We start from the raw sequence: 26578 nt of genomic DNA, 5'->3' as shown, positions 1-26578 counted from the left end.
AGCCTGTTATTTAAACCCTACATATTTAAATGACAGTGCCTACCCCAAATCTGCAACTGCAAGGGAAATTTAATCTTCTTGCTTCTCCCTCTTACCTCAATACTGCTGGGCCAGAGGGTAGTTAATGATGCCAATGCATCTTTTAAGGGAAAAGTAGATTTAAAAAAAAATTGTAACAGGAAGATACAAGAGTGAGGGGAGAGACTGCATCACTGGTTTTCACTTCAGATTGCTATGGGGTCAAATGGCTTTTTGTGCTGTACTTACATGACTCTAAATTGCAGGAGAATGTTAAGAGGACACGGGTTCAAGCTATTAAAAGGCAAATTTAGGACCAGTATCAATCAAAAGGCATGGACTTCAAGTAGTGGAGGTAAAACCCCAAAATTAATTAACAATGGGAGGACTATTTCTGGATGGATGAGCCAAGATGTGCCCATTGACCTATCTATTTATTGCAACTTCTATGGGAAATTTGTCTGGTTGGCAACTAATATTTTTCCAAAAGCAAGTGTGGCCACAAGATGGCACTGCAGTGAACCTAATTGGCCTCCAAGAAGCCCAAGGGAGAATTACAATAGGTTTAAATATAGAAAATGGCAAAGGAACACACAGCATTCCTTTCATCCCAGTTCTGATGAAGGGGCCACACCAGAGATATATTCTTTTCACAGATGCTGCCTGACCGGCTGAGCATTCCTTTAGTTGTGTTTTTTTTCTGGTACAGACTGAAACCTCAAGCATGCAATCCTAAGACAGTCCGCCTGTACTCTGGCACTGCACGGCGTGCTTCTCTAACTGGCTACAAGAGTGTGGAGTGGTGCCAGACCCAATCAGCTTTCTTATAGGCAGGCAAGGCCTGCTTGTGCCCCAAGAGAGGTGAGCTCCAGGTCTGTGAAGAACAAGTCTCTCCAGGCACGATGTCCCAGAGTAGCTGAGACTGTGTCATCGGACACATTTGATGTTTGTGATGGGTTAAGTTGTGGAAAAGTTGACTTACATTTGGACACCTGGGCTTGAACAACCAATCTGCCAGATCAAACTGCCACAGTCCATTGTACACATCACACACCAGATATAATACAAGGATTACCTGCTATAAACAGGATCCGTCTCCCACCCATTTATTTACAGCAGTCTGATAATAAAGTGGTAGAGAAGTGAGACGTAAATCCACGCTCAGCTTCTGCTCAAAATCTCTCCCAAATGATTTGGGGGTCATAAAATGATTTGCACATTTGATTCGGAAACTTTTTTAAATTCACTTATGGGATGTAGGCGTCACTGGCGAGGCCGGCATTTATTGCCCATCCCTAATTGCCCTCGAGAAGGTGGTGGTGAGCCGCCTTCTTGAATCGCTGCAGTCCGTGTGGACTGTGTCACTGTTCCACAAAGTGGGAAGAGGGAGAGGGGCTAGCAGAAAGTAGGAAGAGAAATGAGTCAGCCAGACCCACCCAAACTAATGTGACTGTTAGAGCAGCACTCAGCTCATGCTCCTCAAAAAGACCTTCCACTGAATCTTCAAACAAAAAGGCCACAGTTGTACCAGTTAAACTGATTTTATCATTTATTGAATTGTAGTGCTGAGATCTGCAGCATCGTTTAATCACAGCAGATAAAAATAAGGGGCATTTCACTTCTACAATACAGGTTACTTTAAAAAAAGTTAAACTGAAATCTACCAAAATAAAAAACTGGAATATTTGTCGTAAATTGTGGCTCATTCCTTTTGCACAAATGAAAGGTTACTGCACGTTAACTTAGCATAAAAATACTAAAATACAACAGTCACAATAATGGAGAATGGCTAGCAGTCCATGTTGTCTGAAGTGTTCGAGTCTTTATGCTGCATGCTGCACCGTGGAGAAGCAGAGTTTCAGAGTGTATGGATAAGGGCCACCTGGGGTGGGGGGGAAAGATACATTAGTGACTCCACAATAGGTACCCGAATCACTCCTCCCCATCACTCATCTTGGAAAGGGCCTACATACAGCAAAGGACATTTAATTTCAGATTCTAGTGGACATCCCACGTCAGCTTTACAAAACTCAGGTAAAATACCACACACTAAAAAAGAAAAAAAAAATCAGATGCATTTAGGAAGAGTTTGTGGGTCAAGCAATAAAAGGGGCAACTAGAATCTGTAATAATTTGAGGGTGGACTGTGTTGCTAATACAGAACAGTGCTGTACTGGAGGGCGCACTGTTGGTACTACAGTAGTGCAAGGAATGATCTGGGGTTGCATTTGCTGGATGTAGCATGTTGTAAATCTGTCTGCAACCATTTTGTACATCAGCAACTTCTCATGGGAAATTCTGGATTGGCATCAGATATTAGGCACGCTCCTTTACACCAGTCGTAAGTGCCTCAGCAGTGCTTGCAGAGGGTTACAACAGCAAATGGTAAAATCATTTGTGGAGGTAGATAAATGTTCATTGCTCTCTGAACCAAAACACCATCCCAAGTACTTGGAAAATGAACATGGAAAAGAAAACATTTGAATGGCCAAGTACACTGATGTGTTAGGTGTTTTGAGCTAAACTAGTTGTCTTTAAAACAAGTGATTAACAAAACAACTCAGCAAGATCTTAGCCAGAAAGACATACTTGGGTTTTTCATTTGATAGTGATTCAGCAGGGACAGCGACTCCATTGCATCGTTCTTCGAGTCCCACTCAATTAGGCCGGAGGAACTTCTCTCACCTACAAGGATAATAAACTGGATTCAGATCCTGTGTGCCAAAACATTACAGCCTCTTGGATATATTAAATAAAGCTACCTAAAACCTGGCTGTAATTACAATAGCTGAAGGCCAGAGTCATTTGATAGAGGCAACACTGGAGAGCAATGGACTGGTGCCATTCAGCCTCCAGCTTATTTTTGGCAGCTGGGAAGAGACGGAAATAAAAGACCGTCAGGTCAGTACAGGAGAGGAAAGTAGTCAAGGACAGCCTGTACTACCCTGTGACTTACAGCAAATGTCACTGACAGCCAAGGGAATGGCAGGCTGTCTGCATGAAATGGTTTTCTGTTGATAAAGAATGACTAAAGCTTTTTGATTCATTGTGAGGTCAGTGTGTTGAAGGCACTAATCTATGCAGCCAGCTACCAGCACCGTTCCCAGACTATGAATGTTGTAACTGGTGTCTTGCAAAGCTGGCCACCTAGAACAGTTACACAATTTCCTGGGATTAATGCAGTCGCATTAACTGACTACATCAATGGCAGCTAATCTCTAAATTGGTCTATGCTAAAGACTGAAACTTTTGAACCTCAGTGCAATGGTCACAATGTTGATACATAATTGATGTACTGAACTGGGCAGAAATGTAATCCAAAAGACTAATTTCAAGTTTGCAGAAGAAAACACACAAGAGTCAGCACCTTCCATGCATGTAGTGGAAATTCTTTGTAAATGACAGAGTGCAGAACGGTTGGCACTTGGCTACCATACTACGGCTAGACTAACAGATCAAGCAACACTGCTGGCTGTAGAGTCTGATAACTGAAGACACTGCTTCAAAAGCCCAGACAGTAGGGTGCAAGTTGAATTTTCAACCAGAATTACTCACACAGGTGGAATAGCTCTAGATTTGAATGGGCATGCATTTCCTGACCTAGATCTAGGAACAGCCCAGTTACAAACATCAGATGCAGCAAGCTGCTCAGTAGCTTTCTTACTATAAGTGTGCTGTCCTATAATAACTCTGGGTTTACTGACCCAAGCACTCTGCAATGGGACACAAACTCACTGGTTTCTAACCACAAACATTAGGTACTTACTCTTGCCAGAAAATAATTTGAAGGCAGATGGCCTCTTCAAACCCAGCTCATCACACACCTGAAACAATAAAGTAGCTATAAGTTTCCTGTTGTAGTTAGAAGGCTTTTCAATTTACCATGGTTTCATGCCCATGTCACATTACCCCCCCCCCCCTCCCACTTTCCAAGCAAAATAGAGCCACAACACAACTTTTAAACTGACACTGGGTGTTACAGGAGACACCTTGCATTCTCTGTTTGAGTGCTCACTGTTATAAGCAGTGCTGATTGAGGGATTGAAGCCAAGAACTGCAAACACATCTCCATCTCTGCCATTACCATTCTGAGAATCACTACAATTCAGCTGTGTGGATGTTACATAGAATTATATATAATGTACAGCACAGAAACAGGCCATTCAGCCCAACAGGTCCATGCCAGTATTTATGCTCCACAGGAGCCACCACCCACCCTTCATCTAATCCCATCAACATATCCTTCTGTTCCTTTCTCCCTCATGTTTATCTAGCTTCCCCTTAAATGCATCTATGCTATTCACCTCAACCATTCCTTGTGGTAGCGAGTTCCACATTCTAACCACTCTGGGTAAAGAAGTTTCTCTTGAATTCCCTATTGGATTTATTAGTGACTCATATTTATGGCCCCTAGTTCTGGTCTCCCCTGCAAGTGGAAACTTCTACATCTACCCTTTCATAATTTTAAACACCTCTATCAGGTCACCCCTCAGTCTTTTCTTTCCCAGAGAAAAGAGCCCCAGCCTGTTCAATCTTTCCTGATATATAACCTCAGAGTTCTGGTGTCATCCTAGTAAATTTTTTTGCATCGTCTCCAGTCCTTTTATAATAGAGACCAGAACTGTTCACAGTACTCCAAGTGCGATCTAACCAAGGTTCTATGCTGAACACTTCCGCTCAGTCCAAAAACGTGACCCTGACCTGCCGGTTGCTTGCTGTTTTAATTCCCAGTCCCACTCCCTCGGCCTCTTACACTGCACCTCATCTTACGATTAGGCACTTTACAACCTTCTGCACTCACTGATTTCGATAACTTCAGATCATAACCACTGCTCCCATTTTTCCAGACAGCAGGTGCTGGTAATGGTTCTGATGTTGCCATTTACAGCTCCTCTAGACCCATCTTTTGTTTCTTTACCACCCTCCTTGCCTTGCACCATCATCCCATGCGTCATTTAATCACTCCTGCCCTCCACCCCAGAGACCTTCCCTTTTGTTCTTCCCTCCCCCACCTTTCCCTGGCTCTGTATTTGCTTAAAAACCATTTAAGCTTGAATCTTCTAGTTCTGACAAAGGGTCTTCAACCTGAAACGTTAACTCATTCTTTCTCCACAGATGCTGCCTGACTTGCTGAGTATTGCCAGCATTTTCTGTTTCTATTTCAGATTTCCAGCCTTGGCAGTATTTTGCTTTTGAAGGTTCTACATAAGTTTAACATAACCTCTGCTTTTCAATTCTTTCCCTCTAGAAATGAACCCTAGTACTTAGTATTTTAATGGCCGTTTAACCTGCATTGCTATTTTTAATCGATTGGTGTATCCCAGATCCCACTGCTCCTCTACCCCATTTAGACTCTCATTTTTAGGGAGTATTGTGGCCTCATTCTTCCTACCAAAATGTACCAACTCAGTTATCTATGTTAAAATTAATTTGCCAATTACACCCATTCTGCAAGTTTATTAATGTCTTCTTGTACTTTGTCACAGTCCTCCTCAGTATTAACTATACCCCCCCATTTGGTGTCATCCACAAATTGAAATTGTACTTCCAATTCCAAACAGTTTATGGAAACGGTGAACAGTGGTCCCAGCATCGATCCTTGTGGATCACCACTTCACACTTTTTGCCAGTCTGAGCAATCACTCTTAACCTCTACTTTTTTGTATCCATTTTGCTGCTACATGTCCCTGGACTCCACAAGCTCTGACCTTAGTCATGAATCTACTATAGGGTACTTTATCGAAAGCCTTTGAAAATCCAAATATATTACATCTACTGTATTACCCGAGTCCACTACCCTTTGTCAAAGAATTCAGTAAGGTTGGTCAAGCACGACCTTCCCTTCTGAAATCAGTGCTAATTATTCTTTATTATATTTTCTTGTTTCTAAATGTTTTTCTATTACATCTTTGAGTAAGGATTCCATTATCTTTCCTACCACCGCCATTAAGCTAATTGATCTTTAGTTCCCTGGACTTGTTCTATTTCCCTTTTTAAATATAGGAATCACATTAGCTGTTAGCCAGTCCTCTGGCACTATTCCCTTTTCTAATGAATTTTTATATATGTAAGTGCCTCTGCTATCTCTTCCTTAACTTTTGAATATTACAGGGGTTTTATCCTCTAAGTTTGATTAGTTTATTACCTCCCCCCATTCTATCTTAAATGACTATCTTTTTTGATCTCTTCTAATGTCCTGCCCGCCATGTTAGTTCCCCCCCACCCCCAGTAAATGCTGAGAGAAAAGAGTTTAATTTTTGCCATTTCGCTTTCGTTACTGAGTTTATCAATCAGCAAACTCAAAGTTTAAAGTTGCAAAACAGCCCTACTTCTAGTTTAGATCCCCGAGTGGTCTCAAAGCAAAACCACCAAGCTATCAAATGCCATATCTTTTACTCAAGTGCACATATTCAAAACAGTCACCTCATTGTCTTATAGGTCTATAGACAACGATTGGCAAGATAAAATGGCCAGAAACAGAGATAAACCAATAGCCAAGATATGCAAAATATCATACCCTTACTGAAAATAATTTTCATAACCACATAGTACCTCGCAGAAAGCTTCCTCTGTCACCTCTGGAGGGGCATTGAAGTAATGTAGGACATTGCTTGGGTGCTGGATTCGGTTCTTGCTGGCTTGCTCTGGAGTGGTGAAGCGATTGTTTCTGGACCCAGAGAAATCCTTAAAACTGCAAGAGCCATCTTCAAGCTCATATGACTGACCGGCCATTATGGCCTGTTGTTTGGACACACTGGAGGCAAAACACATCAGTAAGCACAAACATTTTCAAACACAAGTCCCCAAACGGCACTCAATTGCATCCTCCTCGCATGGAGAAATCTCCCCTTCCCACACCATAACAGTTATCAAATTCATACAATCTTCAGAGACTGTACCATGCAGGTACTTGCATTAATGTCATACCAAGCCCTACAGACAATGATAAAATGCCTGGCTACAAAATCATTTATTTTGCACAGTAAAATGATCCTCAACAGACTGCTCCAACTTTCCAAAGGGATTTTATCAGGAAGGAAGTCTCAACGTCGTAATACCTGCACTTATTTAAATCAATCCAGTCAATTTGGAAGAGACTCTCTCCAGGTCCTTCACCGAAGGAGATTTCTTCAGGCCAGACAAGACCGCCATTTTAAAGGAGGCCCAGATTTCAGAAGCAGGGACCAGATCTTAACCAACCCAAGCATTTACAGCACCAACTTGGTGCTCAGCTATCCCTTCCACACATTTGTAATGTCTTAACTATAAACCAATTTTCCAACACTTGAGTCACAAGTGATTACCAGAACTTGGTTTAACAGTGTAGCAGATCTCAAACCATGGATCTGACTAGGACCTCCTACTCTCAACCGATGGCAGCTCCAATTGTTTTACACTTTCACCTCGATCTATTGTACGTAGGTACACTTTTAACCAAGCACGTATTTTAAAGATCATACCAGACTTCCACAGGGGTATCCAGATTGGGAGTGAAACCCAAAAAAGTCAAAGCAGTGGTCCAATTCCAGTTATTCCTGGAATCCTTGAGAAATAAATCAATTTTCCACATTTCCTCACCTATATAAATTTCAAGTTGGCACCTACCAAACATTTAACTTTTGGTCAAACATATAAGTGTTATTCAAGTGGCTGATGGCACGATCCACAGCAAACCCATCTCCCATCTCTACCATGGCAGCTCCTGGCTTACTCTTCATGAATTTCACCTGAAAAAACAACAAAAGGTCACTTGGAAAGCACAGAATGAAAAAGCCACTTGGCCCAATCACAAGAGTATCCCATCAACCCTGTTTTGGTACTAAGAGAAGTTGCATCATTGATTTATGAAAACCTCCATCTCAAACAGCAACAGGCATTTATCACCTATCCAATGAAATATGGGTAGTTTATTCACATCAATCATTATATGGCCTCATCTGAAAATCCGAGGAGTAAGGCATTTAGATTCTCTCCCAAAAAACACATACCTTTTCCACATTTCCATACAGACAGAAGATGTTGAACACTCGGTCACAATTCATCCTCGAAGGGTCCAACCCATAAACCATTAGCACTGGACTTTCTGCTTGAGGCCCATATTCTGGTGGTGGTGGCGGAGGTGGGGGACCATATTGAGGCCCATAGCGTTGACTGGGAGGGCCCCTGTGAGGACCCCCCACTGGAGGTGGACCTCCCATCCTACGGCGCTCATAATGGGCAGGTGGACCATAGTCGTCATCTGGATAGTGACTATATCCTCCTTGTGGGGCTCCTTAGGAGACAAGCAAAAGGGAGATTTAGCAGGCATCCTCTTTCTGTACTAGAAGTTAACACAATGGAAAATCTACTCTACACAGCCACAATGTAGTTACAATCATATTGCTGCGCCAACACAGGTAGGGTAAAGAACAGCGATAATTCTTCAGTGACTATGGGGATATGTTGTGCCCTATAAAAATTTAAGATATACCACATGGAGCAGTCACAAGCAAAAACACTTACATTAGCATTCAGAATTCAGAATTAGCTGCAAATTCAGCTGGCTGACTTCTCCTACCAATGGCTCAGTAGATAACTGCATATGTGATGGTCAGCCATGCCAGATCATGTTGGATTCCCTGTTCAGTCAACCAATCCCAGCTAAGGCATGACTATAATTGGCCTTGTCACAACAGCAGAGATGCCAGAAATCCAAATTGATTGCCAGTGAATTCACTCCCATTGGTGTCTATTTAGCAACCCCTGCTGGAAGTGCACAGTACCTCAAAGCAAGGGCAGGATCAAGTTCAGTTGTGACACAATGAAGAGTCAACCATTCACTACCCAAGCTTACAAGTGAATGGTCACTTGAGCAACAGACAATATACTAAACTAATTACAAAAGACAAATTGAACCCAGCACAAGTTACCACCTTAAAAAAAGGGAAAAACCTAAGCAAGAATAAACTTTCTCTGCCCCCTTTCCCAAAAAAAGGGAGAACAACTATTGATTATTTTCAAAGTAATCAAGATAGCCTTTGTAGTCAAGCCAGATCAGCACCCCCCCAGCTCTAATTCTCACCGTACTCTGACGGATGATCTCCAAGCAAAGCTGGTTGCCTCTGTCGCTTGTTAGGATCTCCTGCAAAAGTGATGGGGACGTAGAAAAAAAAAGTTAAATTCATCACCCACGCTGCCAATGGCACCCCCAAAAAAATTTTACAATAGAAAAGTCACAGAGCAAATATCAAAGAGGAAAATCAGCATTGAGTACATTAAAAGTATTACAATTTTTCCACAGTACACAGAGATACATATTTAAGAGTTCTGCTTTGAATTTTATACAACAGTGTAGTCTAACAGATCTATTGCCACAAAGGTTCAAGCATAAAAAGGTCTACTTACAGCCAGAGTTAGAGAACAACGTCCATGTGCACAACATTTCTGTATTTTTTCCTTACCACCCAATGCTTCAACAGCAACTTATTGCAGTTTTGAAAGATGGCGCCCCAAACATATGCTTCAACCCTGCATTACACGTTTTACAGCAATGAATAGAAATTTTTTACAAAAGGCAGTACTAGCTTCTAACAATTGCATCTAGCAACAATTTCTTAACGTTCACAGTTCACGTAAAAGATTCTTCAGATGTCAAATGGTTCAGTAAAAAGTTGTGAATATGAAAACCCAGTGTTCCTCCATGTCGCTCTCCTGAAAGTAGTGTTGGATGTGTTGGTCTTGGGCTTTGTGGTAGCAAGGCTTACTTGGGAAGGATCTGTGTACATCTCCCACATAGGTGTCCAAAATGAAGTAGTGTACCATTGGTAATGTATCATTTATGCAGCAAAATGGCTGTACTGATGTGCCTCACACAATGTGCCTCTTATCCCTCCTGTTGAAGCTGCATGTTGCCGAGTATCATCTGTTTATGGCAGATGTCTGAATGTTCTCTGAAATGTAGGAATGTAGAAAACTGGTGTTTCAGCAGGTTGGGTTGACTGGTGGAAGGAACTCGGCATGTACTTCAAGAGCGCTGTATGAATGCACACGTCTTATGACCGAAAACTCCTCTAAGCAAAATGAGGGAAAACCCCTGAGACATTTCTGTATCAGTTCACATGAGGCAGTGTTTTTGACCTTTTATTTGAAGAAATCTTGAAAATGAAACAGTTACATTTCTTGCGAATATGCCTCATTTTGACTGCCTCCATTACCTTCACTTCAGAAGTCTAGGAAAATGGTGGTTTGCCTCACAGTATGTTAAGTCATGGCATGTCGTATCGTTGTGGCTGCAGGGTAATCTTGGGTCAATGTATGACACTCGATGTATTGGACCAGGTTTTTGTTCTTGTTCAATAAGGAAAGAATTCTGCTTGCTTCTCCAGAAAGATCTGCCTATTACTGCTGCACTGTGTGTGCCCTTACCCAGCAAATGGTTGATTATATAATGCAAGAGCAGAGTTTAAAATTAACTGACTACTAGCACAGTTCAATATTTAGCCAAAAGAAATAATTCCAGTTTGCTTTATTGCAATCATACACAAATAGCCACAGCTGAACATTTCTAAGCTAGCAAAGGCTCCTCACACACCAGATTTACATCCAAGAGATATTTGCAAACTTGCTAGAAGTTGCTGTTAATTTTAAGCTATGCATATTTGGTTTCTCCAAATAGTGGGCAACACATATACACCCCATTTTAAAAGGCATTATATAACATCAATTCTGCATTAGATGTGCTCATTACAGGTGAATCACTTCAGGATTAGATTCAGGTACAGTCTTCATTACACCCAAAATGAATTCTACTGTGCATTAAATGAAGGAATTCCATGAAGTATTTATACAAGACTGTTAAATACATGCTGTCGCAATTTACAGTCACCATTTGGGCTGCCAAAATCTCAGGTTTGACTTTCCACTTTTGTCCAATGCAATGATGAATTACAATATGGTACTGATTAAAACATACCCATCTTAACATTGCCACTTGTGACAAAACCCATGCATGTGACTACTGAGACTATAAGAGGACCATAGGTTGGGGCAAGAAGCCACCATGCCATGATGTGAACTAGTAGCATGTCTCCCAACCTCTCAATGGCGACTTCCAACATGAACATCAGGTACTACACTGAATGGGTAGCCATGAAAGTATTCTGTAATTGGCATTGGAGTCAGTAACATCAGATGATCAGGGTAAATCCAAAAGCTAAAGTCAGACGTTAAAAAACAGCTAGACTTAAAACAGACTACAAAAAGTCAATAGTTAAAATACCAAGTTATATTTTTGCTTACTTGGCAATCGATAATCAAATTTTAAAAACTTCAAGCCCCCAAAAATCACCTCCCAGTGACTACTATTAAGAGCAGCCACAGAAGAAATGATGTTACTCCATATACAGCCATGAATTGAGGCTTAGTGGTTAACTTCATATAACAAGAAATAAGTAAAATGAAGTTTGCTCAGCAATTTAACCCAATTGCATACAAATGAGGAACAATGCCAAATTAGCAAAATAAAGTCTGCCCAACCCATCCTTGGGAGAGTGGAGGAGAATTTCCAGATGTTTCAATAAGGCAATGGAAGCCTTTTACAAAACAAGATGTTCAGTGCTCAACACATCCCCCAACACAAAACACACACCCAAGAAAAAGGCCACTATTCTTTAAGGGGCAAAGTAATGGTCAAGATCTTACAGCATCAATTTACCAGAAATGATGTCCATGGTATCTGGCTGCAGAAAATTAGACTGCCTGCAAATTAGAGAAGGATATTAAGTGGTACTAACCCAGTTAGCAGTTACCTGCAGCCAGCACAGTGTTGCTACAAACTTTTGTTTTTTGGTGCTATCACCTAAATTCAGATCTTTACTTCCATTTCATAGAAGTGTTCATAGTCTATACTAATGGGTGCAGTCCACAGAAAAATCAGTCAATGCAATAACTACATACATTTCCAGTACACCAAGTGGAACAGACATGCCAATTGCCAGGAAAGTCAAACCTTGTTATGGGGTGTGCAAAAGATGAAAAACTTCCAGCAACATTCTGCTTTGACACACAAGTGCAGTCAGTGTAATGAAAGTCAGTTTTAAGTCAGAAAACATTTTAAACACAGGCCCCTCACCCAGCAAGCACGTTATACTTAAAGCTGCATTCGACCACAAAACTTAATCTGAAGTATTCACACTGCAGAAGATTTTTAAACTCAGATTATCCATTATGGAAATCCTTTCAGAAAAATGAAAGTTTACACATGTGGCACGCAGCAGTCATTAACAAGAACATCCAGGAGGCACCAAATGTAAATAATTTGTTCAATGGCTGCACAACTCCCAATAGACCCGTAATTGCATATTTATAGCTCTGGAACACCATGCACTGTGCTGGTTGCCTCACACCTGTGAAACCACCTTCTAGGTGACGAATCACCTTTACAGAACAAACTTTAAAGTTTACTGAACAAAATAAAACTGCAAAGACCTAGCAGTTGTACACAGTGCAAAGAGCAGAGTGTTGGAGCAAAGCACTCAGATAAAAAGCTGCATTATGTCTAGTCTGGATTTCACTTGAAAGCAGGTTAGGGAAAAAAAAATTAAGCTTTATTTGTACATAGGATGGAGGCTATGGCTTTGAAAGGAGTTAATTCTGCTCTATGCTTTTTGAAATTTGTCTAAACATTTTTAGGTAATATCCAAGATTTTGCTACAAATAGCAACAGGAAAACATGCTTCATACACCCATTTACAATTTTACTGGTTATCAGGAAATCATCTTCCTTTCATGCACTTGTACAAATGAAAACCTAGTAATAACAGGACATCGGATTAGCACTACCACTTGGGTCTTTTTGCTACACTACTCTGCCAAAAACACTGATATACCCATGGTCTACTGGGAGGATGCCAAGATCTCGTCCTCATTTTGTCACCCTGGCCATTGGCTTCAGCTCATTTCCTTTTGTAGTAATACTTGGTCCAGCAACAGATGCCCCAACCTACACACAGTGGTGCAGAAATCTTAATTCATGTAATTCTGAACCATTGATAAGAAAACTAAGAAAAAAGAGCCAGCTCTGGAACCAGCCGTGTCATTGCGAAGGTCGATGGCTGTGGGATTTAATGGAGACTGCTCAATCTCAATTGGCTTCTTAAAAAAATATGCACTCGGGAAACAAGTCAAGTGTGTGTGGATCGATTATAGTTAAGATTGACAAGGAACCAGTTATGTTCAGAGAGAGACGGCCTTAATTAATCCAAAATTCAATCTTGAATTGCAGCAGTGGTTAATGGAATGTAAAAAGGTAAATCCAGATGATGGCTTTAAAATAAATGCCATTGGGACAGGCACAAACTAACAAGGCAAATTTAGAGATCTTGACAGGTCAACATATGGAATGAAAACATGGATAGAGTAGTAGAGTCAATATTAACAACTAGATGCAGCAATGGAGGGTGGTAGACACACTTAATTTATAGTCTCCAGAAAGAACCTAACACTGGCCAAATGATCTTCCTAACCTGCAATTATTTTGATACAGAGTAGGCAGCTGGAACAACTTCAGTGAAAAGTGAGCCACATCCAGAAGTATAGCAAAAAGTGTAAACCTGTGATTCTGCAAAATCTCTCTCCCTTCATTTAAAATAATTTCACTACCCTCCATTCAAGATTCAGAAACAGGAGTCAAAACTCAAATACTGCAGCGCAGTTATCCAATTCTAAATGTAATGAGTCCCAATAATAGCTTTACAGTAAACATGTTGGCTTCCCAACCAGAACATTGGAAGGTCCAAGATCTCCTGCTAGATCAAACCCAGACCCAACAGCTGTAATATTTTGGTGGGAAGAGAAGCTGTAGTGTGTTTGGGCAACAGAAGGAAAAGCAGTTAGCTGCTACAAATATACCACCCTTTAGTCACAATGCAGGTAGCTGCTGGGATAAAAGCATGTTGTGAGTAGCCTTGCCTTATTGACCAAATTGAAGTAAACCAAGTACATGAGAAAAGACAGTGCATTTCAGTTGGAGAAACTAGAATGCGCTGGGTGCACAGCAATGGCTCAAAGTTTGAGCTTTCTCACCCTCTGGGTACATCTGTATCCAAAAGTCCCATCTAAATAAAAAGCAGGACTTCCAAAACACATGCCACATTGACAAGTATGCATTAGATATCAAAGCAAGGACCCCATATTTACTAGAATATAGCAGACATCAAGAACTGCCACCTCCTTCCCCCCCAATTACCAAAAGAAACAGAAGGACTTGATATTTAAGTGAAAGCTGAAACACAATTTCAGGTTAAAAATAGAAACATTGTGCCATGCAACAAAGCTACCCCAATCACATTAAAGCTTGCCAGCAGCCCAATGGACTATTAAAATGGCCAACAATGCACCCAGTCTTGCCTGAGTGCTTGCCTGTTGAGCTAGTCCCAGCTTCCATATCCATCAAATCGCTGGAAATGAAAGCTATACACCAAAGTAAGGGCCCACCACCATAAGACAGATCAATCAATTGTTAGAAGTCTATGTGGTGCAGTATTCCAATGTTGCTGGAAGCTTCTCTGAATTCTATTAACTGACAGCACCAAAGTTATAACTGTAAAATATGGTGTAGGGTTAGAGGTGAGTGCAATTTGCAAAAAAAAAGTGGGAATGTGTAAAACTTAAAACATTCACAAGAAATTAATTGCACATATACTAAATTTATATTACCTTGTCCTCCCAAATTAGGATTTGTATAGTCCCAAGTATCCTGATCATTTTTGAAGACATTCAAACGAGTAGGCTATAGAGTGGAATTCAAATTAAGTTAGTTCAATGAATTGATTAAGTGAATATCTGCCTTCCAGTTAACAGCCATGATTCCAAGCCAAAAATTAACAGTGTCCTTACACAACATAAACTGAGCTCAGTATCAACTTCAGGCCAATTTACACCTCAGTGCACACACTGAGGAGTGCCAGATACCAAACTGCTATATAATTATTAATACTTTTATAAGTATACTATATATTTATACAATCCTAATCTTGCTGCCTCAATCACAATCTCAAGGTTCGTGGCTTTCTAAGCTTAAGACTGCATTTAGATCTCCACACATTGCTCTTGTAACCCCATAGGACTTCAGAAATGATATTTTCAGCATAGAATTTAATTTCAGCCTCAACATCTCACTTCTCTACAAACCAGTTCTCTATACCACTCCTCTTTAGTCAGTATGTTGAATTTGGCAGGAAACTTACCTTTGCATACTCAATCTTCAAAGTACAACATCCAGAATAAATGTCTGCTCCATTGAGCGATGCTTTCGCTCTCTGAGCACTCTGTACAGAGTCAAATGTGCCTCAAGTTAAGGTAAATAAACAAGATTAAATAGAAAGCACACCAGTTACCTCAGTCACTAGTGTTTGATCAAGAATAAAGATACCCACCAAAACACTGCAAATGTAAGTTTTGATATATTCCATCAGCTATTACCATCAAGCTATCTCTTTTCTACTCCGAGTTACATTATTGGGATTTAAGAATGGTGGCACTTTGAAAGCAATCGCTGAGTCCCGTCAATTAGAACTTCAGTAAAATAAAGTTAGAAAAATGTCCAAAAGTGCTTCATAGCCAAAGGAGATATTAGGAGGGGCAACCGAAAGCTTGGTGAAAGCGGTGGCCTTTAAAAAGGAGGCATGGGAAGCAGAGGTCAAGGATGGAATTCCAAAGAGTGGGGCCTAGACAGCTGTTACTCAGCTGCCAATGGCTGAGCAAAGTGGATATACAAGAGGGAAGAAGGACAGTACAGATAGGGAGGGGCAATGCTGCAAAGGGATTAAAGCACAAGGATAAGAATTTTAAATGAGGCGTTGGTGGATCAGGAGCCAATGTAGGTCAGCATGGCAGCGGTCAAAAGATGGTAGATAGGTAGAACTGGGCATCATAAGCCTATATGAGGAAGCTGACATGTCTGTGGATGATGTCACCAGGGGATAACACACAAATGTGGAAATGGGGAGGGAGGGCAAGGATAGGTCCAGGCCTCCCATTTTCCATTCTTCAACCACCCCAAATAACTGGATAGTCTCCTCACCTCCTTCCTGCCCCCTCAATGCCATTTAAGCTGCAACTCATTGCACCAGATGTTAGTAATTTGGCAGCAAAGACAAACCTGTGTTGGTGAATGAAAGGTCAGTTTATGCTGATGTCAGTCATACACCCCAGTTCATTTATATGCAACTGATACAATTGGGATTTGTTAAAAGCAAATTATGAATGTAATAGCAAACTTCCCTCAAATGCTTTCTATACGCATTCCCTCCCATGTTCAATATTGTAAACAATTTTACAACACCAAGTTATAGTCCAGCAATTTTATTTTAAATTCACAAGCTTTCGGAGGCTTCCTCCTTCCTCAGGTGAACGTTGTTGGAAGGAGGAAGCCTCCGAAAGCTTGTGAATTTAAAATAAAATTGCTGGACTATAACTTGGTGTTGTAAAATTGTTTACAATTGTCAACCCCAGTCCATCACCGGCATCTCCACATCATGTTCAATATTGGCAAAGGATATTCCACCATTGCCTGGACACCATTCTTCCTAAATATTACGATCCTTTGCACAGGTCCACATGGATTGCATATCGTGTACAAAACATCCTAGGGTGAAAAGAAAACAATTTGCCACAATGAGTTTAGAATTATGCATTCCTCAACTCTGCTGCCCCCTCCAACTTCTACACAACTACCTTTAACTCAAATCATAGTTCATCAGTCTTGACACTGATCCAACAACTTGTTTTGCTGGTCCTTTTGGAAAAAAAAAGAGAGAGAGAGAGAGAGAGAGAGAGAGAGAGAGAGAGAGAGAGAGAGAGGGAGAGAGAGAGAGAGAGAGAGAGAGACTTTCCAGGCTTAAGCAGCAGACAGTGCCATAGCCAGAGATAACATCAGGTTACAGGCTCTGAGAAAATTACAATTGTCAAGCCAAATCAATTAATTTTACTAACTTCAAACCATAATCACATTAAAAATTCATACTCCACCAATGCCAAATGACTTCAATATTGTAACCCATTCGATTTTAAAAAAATAGTACTGTTTCAGAGTGAAAGTGGTAATTTCTTAGAGCCCTAGTCATGAAACCAGAATTTGGAGAGGAAGGGGAAAAGACACACAAATGATGGAAACCTTATGTTAAGGCAAAACCCCTGCCATCTTCCTTGATTATATCCTTCCTAACTGAGAAATCCTTCAGTTGTCATATTTGGATCAGACTATAATACACATACATTTAGTCAATGTGAGCTATACTGGATTAAAATAGATAATTTCCAGGAAATTTCAGTTTATAATCTTCAAAAACCACTCACTTCACTATGCTCTCGATTGTAAACACCATGCAATGCTGCAATAAATTTAAGTAACGCACCGTTGTAATCGGATAGATAGGGTTCATCACTGTGAAGAGCAGTATGTTGTTCACATTTCTGGAATCATCAGAGTCACCAGGCCTGGAAATTTTCTGACTAGTAGAGTAGTTCACAAAGGCAGGCTGTGCACCCACGTAGATCTGGCTTTCAACTGCAAAGTTCACACAGGCACACGCGCCATTCAGATCCTCAAACTCCACTAACGCCTGTCTCTTCTTGGGCATCATCACCACATAGCTGCAAAACCAAAAAACATTGATGTCAACTTTCTGTACAACATATGCACATAATTAAGTGGTATTCACATTTTAAAAAGGGCACACTCTGCTTGCACTGCATACCAGAGCTCTGCATTTTCAAATAGCTTAACCTCTCATCTCAGCTTTGTCATGATTTATGCAAGCCCAAGATGTAGCAAGACCAAAGAGTTCACAGCAGTAAGGTCGCTAAGAAAACATTGAAATGTTAAGAGCCAACCTGTCATGTGGGTTTATCTTGAGACCACAATACAGGGCAATAACCAACTTCAGTTACATCAATGTGACACTGATTAAGAGTTTACCGTGCACAAGTAGGCAGAAACATTTTCCAAGTGCTGTGAACCCCCAACACCACTCCCCCCCCAAACAAAAAAGGCTCAAGAGTATAGAACCTTATTTTACACACCAACTTGTTAATCCAGTATGACAGATATCCAGAAAATACAGGACAAACAGGTCCCAAAGCATTGCTGCAGATCAAAAAACCTGGATACTAGGCAGGAAACGCCAGTACCAGCCAAGCACTTCTGTACAGTCAGTTGATATCAAAATTCCTAGCTTTCATGTCATCTCACAAAAGGTCAACTAAGCAACTGTCTTCCAAGTCTGAATGCCAGAAATGGTGCTGTCCAAGAAATAGGAAACTTATGCCAGTAATGGAAATTCAAGTAGAAGTACACTTTATTCTGAGCACTTGCTTGTCAGCTAATGAGTAGTTAAGAGTGTTACCAGAATTTCAGTGAGGAACAGTGAGTATCAGCAGTGTGAAATTTCTGTACAGTTTCAAATACTTCCAAATGATTAAATCTGTTTGTAAAACTGGGTTAACCTTGCTGCTCACTGCTGAAATTCAATGTGAAAGCCACTGGCACAAGTCACAACAATCACTCAAGACTGGTAGATTAGCACACCTGAAACAGGGTACAGGGAACCGTAAAGCACAGCTGGGATACTTGAAGCTAAATAAATGCACATCATTCCTTTCTACATTGCACTCAATTTTTTTTGCAGCTGGCAATTCTAAATGGTTATACTCAGTTATTGATTTGATTTTTGTACAAGTTTACATAACTGGCAGTTTTCCCCCTCAATAGGCCAACATAAGGAGGGCAGAGCAGTGACAGCAACATTTACTGTCTGTACCAAATTTGTGCCACACCTTGCGACTAGAGGGTCCATATGTAGATTTACCAGTTTGCACAACTGAAGCTCTGATGCTGACGCGTAGATTGCCCACCCATATATCTGTAGCGTCACAGATTCGTAAAATTTGCATAACATGCTGTAGTCATTTCCTGAATTTGGGGAAATTCTATAAACCAAGGGCTGATCCCTGATTTGACCATCTCCCCCTTGTGGGTGAGCAACTATGATCAAGGAAATTATGTCGACAATTCCTGCAATCCAGAATTTGGTATCAGCTGCCTCTGAAATGTTAAGACTTCAGAACCCTCCCCACTCAAATTATGGACATCAACCTCCACAGCAGCTTGACGTGATGGGTAACCAATGCACCCTCATTACCAATCCTAACAGGGTGGGTAGAAACCTCAAGTAAAAACACTCGCAGGCATTTAATTTTATGTTTTTACAACCAAGTGTCCATTAAGTTCTCAGCTCTCTGGATAAAGCAAGATGAGAGCCAAAGGGATTTTCCTATTTGGGGCAATTTCATCAGTTCACTATTTTTGATTTTCTTTTAAAAAAACCTTTTATGGCAGTGAACAAGAATGAAGAATTGCTTAATTGGTTTTCCTCTTTTTGTTCAGTTAACATTCGTTATGTTTTATGAATGGGATCCGAGCCAATCGGCTGTAATAAATTTGCATACGCACGAGTGTAATTTCACTATCCTGTGATTTGCTATTACCAAGGTTAAGCAGTCGCCTCTTAATTGAACACTTGATTTGATTTCTTTTTTGATTAATGTTACCTGACAAATGAAGCTAGACATTTGGCTCTGCCTTGGATCAATTAGCTGGATTCATGTCAGTAAGTAGAATGCCAGTTCTACTTATTTGAAGAAGCACATGTGCACCAAGAGTAGCATCTGAGAAACTAGGTCAGTGTAGTTAGAAGTACAATTCCAGGAAGGGACATCAGGCTCGAGTCACAACCAGCTATGGATAAAGGAAAGGGAGCTGGAAACGGCCTGATTTCTAAGACTGCCTGTTAGCAATGTTACTTACAGAAACACTAGTTAAGAGTACACAGCACCCATTTTGAATAAGCCCAAATACATACCTCAAGAGATCATTTGTAAATGTAATATTTCCATTAGGCAAACTGCCTTCTTATCTCAACTCAAGCAGCTTACCTGATGGCACCAAACTCCTGTAGCGCCTCTACAAGGTCTGCCTCCATCACTCCATCAGATAGTCCTCTGACATGTACCACAGGAGATGGGGATGGTTTGTGGGGATCTTCAAGATAACTGCCATCCTGTTGCTGCAAAGGAAAAGTGACATTAGCACAGCAGAGACAATATTTAGATACTGCTTCTCTCCCCCCCACCCCCCAAACCTGGTGAATCCACCCCAATTGCCAGCAGGAAAGTAAACCTTTCAGAATTAGCCCACAACTGCAACTGAGATGAGCTTTTCTATCCAATGCTTTAGTTTCCAGATATACTTTGTTGTGAAACATTTTTTTTCCTAATTAGAGCAGTAACCTAACCCAATAAATATACTAGTAGCCTCGATTTGCTGCCTATTTGCTCTTGTTTTACTGCTAGCAATATACTTGAAGCTTAAATAACCACAAAAAATGCAAACTAAGCATCCTGTCTTAAAAAAAACAGGAAAACCACAAATTTATAACAGCATGCAAGTCAGATCAGAATTATGCAACAGGGGATCGGTCAGTGCAGTGTGTGGTTCTTCACCCGAGGAAGATGGAAGCAAAATCCAGGCTAGGACAAGTCTTAATTTCCTGTGGTGGGTGGCAGTAATGGTCTCAGGTAAGTGCTCTCAATCCAGTTTCTGTTAGTAATACCATTACAGCACTACCCCATATGGAGTACTGACTGACCAACCACTGACAGGGCGCTATGCAATAACAGGTTTAAGTAAATGCTATACAATAACGGACTGAAGTGGTTAAAGTACTGAAGGCACTAAAAAGATAATGTAAAATCACAGGTAGGAGGGAGGTAGCAGAATTTTAACTAGTTTCGGGATAAGTTTTTGCACAAAAACTGCAAAGCAGTGGTAATCTTGATTATGGAATATGTTAGGCACGTGTTTAGTTTTAACATTTAAAAAGGTTAGAACTGAAAAGGAAGGTGGAAAGGATGCAGTACTTCTGGTTATAACAAACGTAATTACAAGCATTTCCATCATGCAAATAAATACTGCGATTCAAATTATGACATCCGTTTTTATTCAACCGTCTGACACCATTACTACCCAAAACCAACAAAAAGGCAGTAGCTTGGTGGGGGAAGATGACTGTATAATCACTTCAGACAAGAGCAGGAGCAAGAGGTCACCATCTACAGTTGCTCTCATGCATCTCCCAGATATCAGAAAACACTGGAAGTCTAGTGACAATGCCTAATGGGTCTGCTTGGCTAAGAAATTTACTTGGTTTTCTTTTGTGAGAAGGAGAGAAATAGTAAGTATGCCTTGCAACAAGAAAATATGTTTAGGTAATAAATGTTGTACAAGGAGCTGCTACTGTTAAAAGATCAGATGCAAGAAGCTAATGAGAAAAAGTGAGTCGCAATGTAATAAAATATCCAATTCCACGGGACATTTAGCCAGAAACCTTCCAGCAATGAAGGGACTGTTTGGCAACAGTCAGTTTTTAAATTGGCTCCATGCTCCAAAACTGCCCAGTAGAGATTTTATTTAGATATCAATAGAATTAATATACTGTAGAATCCACAGGATAGGTCCAAGCAGAACCCACACATCCCAGTCATGGCTGACTTCTCTTCAGATACACGATTTGTCTAAGGATGCATTCCAACAGGAAAATGTGCTACATACGTGGACAGAAAGGGGCGTCTGCCCTGAAGAGCAGAGTTACACTGGGACTCCATTCAAGTCAGACTTATGATCTTGAGAAAATAACAGCCACTGCATAAAATGAAGTTCCTTAAATACAAAACTGTACAATTATATACCATGTCTTTGTACTGCACTATTTAGTGGAATTAGAGAATTTTGTCAAGATTTTAGAACTTAAGTCTGCATATTTCATATATTTCCTGTTTAGAAAAACAAAAAATAAGCAATTATAATACAGTTCCAAAGAGCCTAATGCAATGCAGAAAACCTGATTTCTCCACCTTTGTGCTGGATGAGAAGGGAAAGAGATGAAAGAAGGGTGGCAAGCACTACAACCTCCATCCATTTTTTTTGGTTAGCCACATACCACAACACACAGGGAAATCGGTAAACATTATCAACTAGAACCACATAAGCCCACACGGGTAGAATACCACACCTCTCAAACTTCCTAAAGACAAAAGCACTAGAATATCAGCCGAGATTATGTACTCAAATACTTGAGTCCTACCAACTGAATTAACCTGGCAGGATGTACAAGTACACTACCTCTCTATCTCCCACCCCCATTTACCCAAGTCCAGATGTAGGTTGGCAAGAGCAAAGATGTTCCTATATTTTCCAATCAATACCTTCTGGATGCCCTGCAAGCAGATTGTAGGGAGGGACCATAACATTCTTTAATGTCACTCAATGATAGCACCAAATGCGAGTTAACAAAAATTCAGACACGTGGACACAAGCAGCCACACAACTGACAACTCAGTTGAATTAAAAGCAGATTTACCAACATCAAGGATGAAGAAAACAAGTTCGCTTCAAAAGCCCCTTCATCACTACACGCATCTGTTTGCAACATCAACCAGAATGGTGAATATTAAAAACAGCCCACGTGTAAGAGAACCAGTTGCATGGGCAACTCAGGGAACTACTGTTAAACAGTAATGCGGCGTACCCCAACACACCGTCGGCAGCCAGAGAGACTCCTCACAACCCAAAAAATTGAGCACGGCTTCCAATTAATGCTGAAATGAAAGATCCAGCTCACTGCGCAGCGACACACGGGCATCGCCAACATGCCCAGTCTCAGACCCTGCTGTTCAGAGTGGGTAAACCCGCCGCCGTAATGGCGGGGAGACCGCACGGAGCTGCGAACCCACCCCGGGGGCCCCGCCGTCCGCCAACGGCGCTCAACTCGGCCCCCACCCCCCACCAGTTCCACCAAACCAGACTGTGAAAAGGCGCGGCTCGCCGCCCTCAAAAGAGAGACAAAGGCGGGCGGAAGACCGCGCGGTGAGAAGGCCGCAGGCCCCAATTCCCCGTTGAAGCGGCGCTGCCCGAAGGAGTGAGGAGGAGGGGGGGGGATCACCATCATCAACGGGGGGGGGGGGGGTCACCATCATCAACCAGGCCGTCGCCCCCCCACCAACACCAACCGCCCTCTCCTCGCCAGGCGATCCTGATCTCATTCACAGCCCGGAGCGCAGTCGTCGCCCACCCACCGCTCGAAACTCCACCATTTTCCGGTTATATAACTCCGCGTTGTATTTATCGCCGGCCGCCTCTCGGCTGCTCTTACTCGGTTGCCGTCGTTTTCGGTCCGCTGGCGTTTCGCCGCGCGCCCGTCGTACACCTGCTGCTGCCTGGTCGCCATCTTGTCACCGCCGCCTTCAGACTCCGCCGCAAGGAGACAACATGGCGACCGCGGTAAATAAACGCGCGCCGGCCCGGCCCCGCCCCCCGGGCCCGCCCCCGGCCCACGCCTATTGGCGTGCGGGAACAAAGTGCACGCTTCCACTTCGCACTGATTGGTCGCCGCTGACGAGAGCCCGCCTTCGCTGAGATCCGATTGGTGACTTTGCCGCCGACTTTTCCTGCACGCCGATTGGTGGTCTTCACGTCACTCAAGGTAACAAAGGTCCATCTGTAACAAAGGTCCCACCTGTGCCCCATGTGGGCACTCAAACAAAGGGCCAGGATCATCGGTTGGCACTGACACTGCCGAGTTCAGAGAACGCACCGCGCCGACACTGCCGAGTTCAGAGAACGCACCGCGCCGACACTGCCGAGTTCAGAGAACGCACCGCGCCGACACTGCCGAGTTCAGAGAACGCACCGCGCCGACACTGCCGAGTTCAGAGAACGCACCGCGCCGACACTGCCGAGTTCAGAGAACGCACAGCGCCGACACTGCCGGGTTCAGAGAACGCACCGCGCCGACACTGCCGAGTTCAGAGAACGCACCGCGCCGACACTGCCGAGTTCAGAGAGCGCACGGCGCCGACACTGCCGAGTTCAGAGAACGCACGGCGCCGACACTGCCGAGTTCAGAGAAAGCATCACGCCGACACTGCCGAGTTCAGGGAACGCATCACGCCGACACTGCCGAGTTCAGAGAAAGCATCACGCCGACACTGCCGAGTTCAGAGAACGCACCGCGCCGACACTGCCGAGTTCAGAGAACGCACGGCGCCGACACTGCCAAGTTCAGAGAACGCACCGCGCCGACACTGCCGAGTTCAGAGAACGAACAGCGTTAACACTACCGATTTCAGACAAGGCACAGTGCCAATACTACCAAGTTCAGAGAATGCACAGCACTGACACTGTCATGTTCAGATAGGAAGGTGTGAGGCCATGGAGGGATTTCAACATGAGGATGAGAATTTTAAAATCAAGATGTTGGTGGATGGGGAGCCAATGTAGGTCAGCGAGCATAGGGGGGATGGGTGAACAAAACTTGCTGTGGGTTAGGATACAGGCAGCAGAGTTTTGGATGAGCTCAAGTACATTGAGGGTGGAAGATGGGATGCCGGCCGGGAGAGTATTGCAATAGTCCAGTCTAGAGGTAACAAATGCATGGATGAGGGTTTCAGCAGCAGAGGAGCTGAGGCAGGGGCAGAGACGCATGATGTTACGGAGATGGAATTAGGCGGTCTTGGTGATGGAGCAGATGTATGTTCGGAAGCTCATTTCAGGGTCAAATAGGATGCCAAGGTTGTGAACACTCTGGTTCAGCCTCAGTGGCCAGGGGGAGGGATGGAGTCGATGGTTTGGGAACAGAGTTTGTAGCGGGGACTGAAGACAATCGCTTCAGTCTTCCCAATATTTAGCTGGAGGAAATTTTTGCTCATCCACTACTGGATGTCAGACAAGCAGTGTGACAAATCAGAGACAGTGGAGGGGTCGAGGGAGGTGGTGGTGAGGTAGAGCTGGGTGTTGTCAGTATACATGTGGAACCTGACGTGTTTTCGGATGATGTTGCCGAGGGGCAGCATGTAGATGAGAAATAGGTGGGGGCCTTGGGGCACTCCAGAGGTAACAGTGCGCGAATGGGAAGAGAAGCCATTGCAGGTGATTCTCTGGCTATGACAGGTTAGATGAGAATGGAACCAGGCGAGGGTAGTCCCACCCAGTTGGGTGACGGAGGAGAGGCATTGGAGGAGGATGGTGTGGTCAACCATGACAAAGACTGCGGACAGGTCAAGAAGGATGAGGAGGGATAGTTTATCATGGTCACAGTCACATGGGATGGCATTTGTGACTTTGATAAGGGCAGGTGCAGTACTGTGGCTGGGGCGGAAACCTGATTGGAGAGTATTCAAACATGTGAGAAAGATGAACATGCATTTGGGAGGTGACAACACGTTCAAGGACTTTGGAGAGGAAAGGGAGGTTGGAAATGGGGCGATAGTTGTCAAGTACAGAGGGATCAAGGGTGGGTTTTTTGAGGAGGGGGTTGATGATGGCAGATTTAAAGGGGAGGGGGAACAGTACCTGAGGAGAGGGAATTGTTAAAAATATCAGCTAACATGGGGGCCAGGAAGGGAAGTTAGGTGCTCAGCAGTTTGGTGGGAATAGGGTCGAGGGAGCAGGAGGTGGGTCTTATTGTCACGAGGGGAGATAGGAGAGAAACTGGAGAAAGATGCAAGTTCAGGGCTAGGGCAGGGGGGAACCGCAGGGGAAGTTTGGTTTGGTGGGCTGGAGGAAGGGGGGGAAGCAGCAGGGGCAGCTGAATGGATGGTCTCAATCTTAGTGTTAAAGTAGTCCATGAGCTCTTCGCATGTCATTGTTGGAGGTGAGGGTGGAGGAGGCAGGGGAGAGGGATTTAAGAAGACGGTTTGTAGCAGAGAACAGAAGCTGGGGGTTATCTTTGCATTCCAGGATGATCCTGGAATAGTGAGCAGTTTTGGCAGAGGGGAGCAGAACCCAATAGTGCTTTATGTGGTCCAGCCAGATCTGGAGATGAATGGCTAAACCAGTTTTCCGCCATAAACGTTCAAGTCTGCATTCCCTGAACTTAAGGGAGCGCAGATGAGAGCCATACCAGGGGGAACAACCAGGGTGAGAGAGAGTAATGGTTTTAATGGGGACAAGGGCATCAAAGGTGGAGGTGAGGGTGTGACTGAGCAGATCGGTAGCTGCAGAAATGTCATGGTGAATGGAGGGGCAAGTTGGGAATCTGCAAGTGCCGTTGTAAGTGACTTGGGGGAGACTTTGTTCCAGGGTCAGTCGCCGAAGGAAGTGGGGTTGGGAGGGGGATGCGGGTGGAGAGGGATACAAGGAAGTAATCGCCTTACCCGCGATTGACACGATGGGAATAGAGAGGCCACGTGAGATGGCAAGGTCGAGGGGTTAGGCATGAATATGGGTCGGGCAGTTTACATGGAGAGGAGAGATTAAGGGAGGATAGGAGGGCAGTGAACTCAGAGGAGAGAGAGCATGATGAGTTGAGATGGAGGTTGAAGTCTCGGAGGATGAGAAGTTGCTCGGTGCAGAGGCTGAGGGAGGAAAGCAGTGAAGACATTTCGGTGAGAAACTTGGTGTGGTACTTGATGGATGGTAGAGAACTGCAGAGCATAAAGGAGGCTGAAGGTTTCCTGGATCATACGT

The 26578-nt window shown here is 42.9% G+C and overlaps 1 protein-coding gene across 1 annotated transcript; it reads right to left on the bottom strand.

Annotated features, from left to right (window-relative positions):
• Positions 1–1549: 1549 nt before the first annotated feature.
• On the bottom strand, positions 1550–23384 carry LOC137306041 (heterogeneous nuclear ribonucleoprotein L-like). Its single transcript, XM_067975068.1, has 13 exons — positions 23265–23384; positions 19990–20120; positions 17412–17649; positions 16557–16642; positions 15243–15339; positions 14713–14785; positions 9080–9139; positions 8007–8290; positions 7624–7745; positions 6571–6772; positions 3785–3842; positions 2608–2703; positions 1550–1900 (listed from the first exon to the last, which is right to left on the bottom strand). The coding sequence occupies exons 1-13, from the start codon at positions 23337–23339 to the stop codon at positions 1842–1844; spliced, it is 1581 nt and encodes a 526-aa protein (XP_067831169.1). The 5' UTR covers positions 23340–23384; the 3' UTR covers positions 1550–1841.
• Between the last annotated feature and the right edge of the window lie 3194 nt (positions 23385–26578).

This window comes from Heptranchias perlo, chromosome 41 (assembly GCF_035084215.1).
Source record: "Heptranchias perlo isolate sHepPer1 chromosome 41, sHepPer1.hap1, whole genome shotgun sequence".
In the NCBI taxonomy this organism is placed as follows: Eukaryota; Metazoa; Chordata; class Chondrichthyes; order Hexanchiformes; family Hexanchidae; genus Heptranchias; species Heptranchias perlo.
Note: the sequence above shows the minus strand (reverse complement) of the source record. Positions and strands in the feature narration are given on the sequence as shown.

Excerpts from the sequence above, each read along its gene's own strand:
- LOC137306041 (XM_067975068.1), bottom strand. The coding sequence starts at position 23,339 with ATGGCGACCAGGCAGCAGCAGGTGTACGACGGGCGCGCGGCGAAACGC. Across the intron at positions 9,140-14,712 it reads TCCTAATTTGGGAGGACAAG|GAGATCCTAACAAGCGACAG; the intron begins GTAATATAAATT and ends TCACTTTTGCAG. Across the intron at positions 2,704-3,784 it reads CAAATTATTTTCTGGCAAGA|GTGAGAGAAGTTCCTCCGGC; the intron begins GTAAGTACCTAA and ends TTATCCTTGTAG.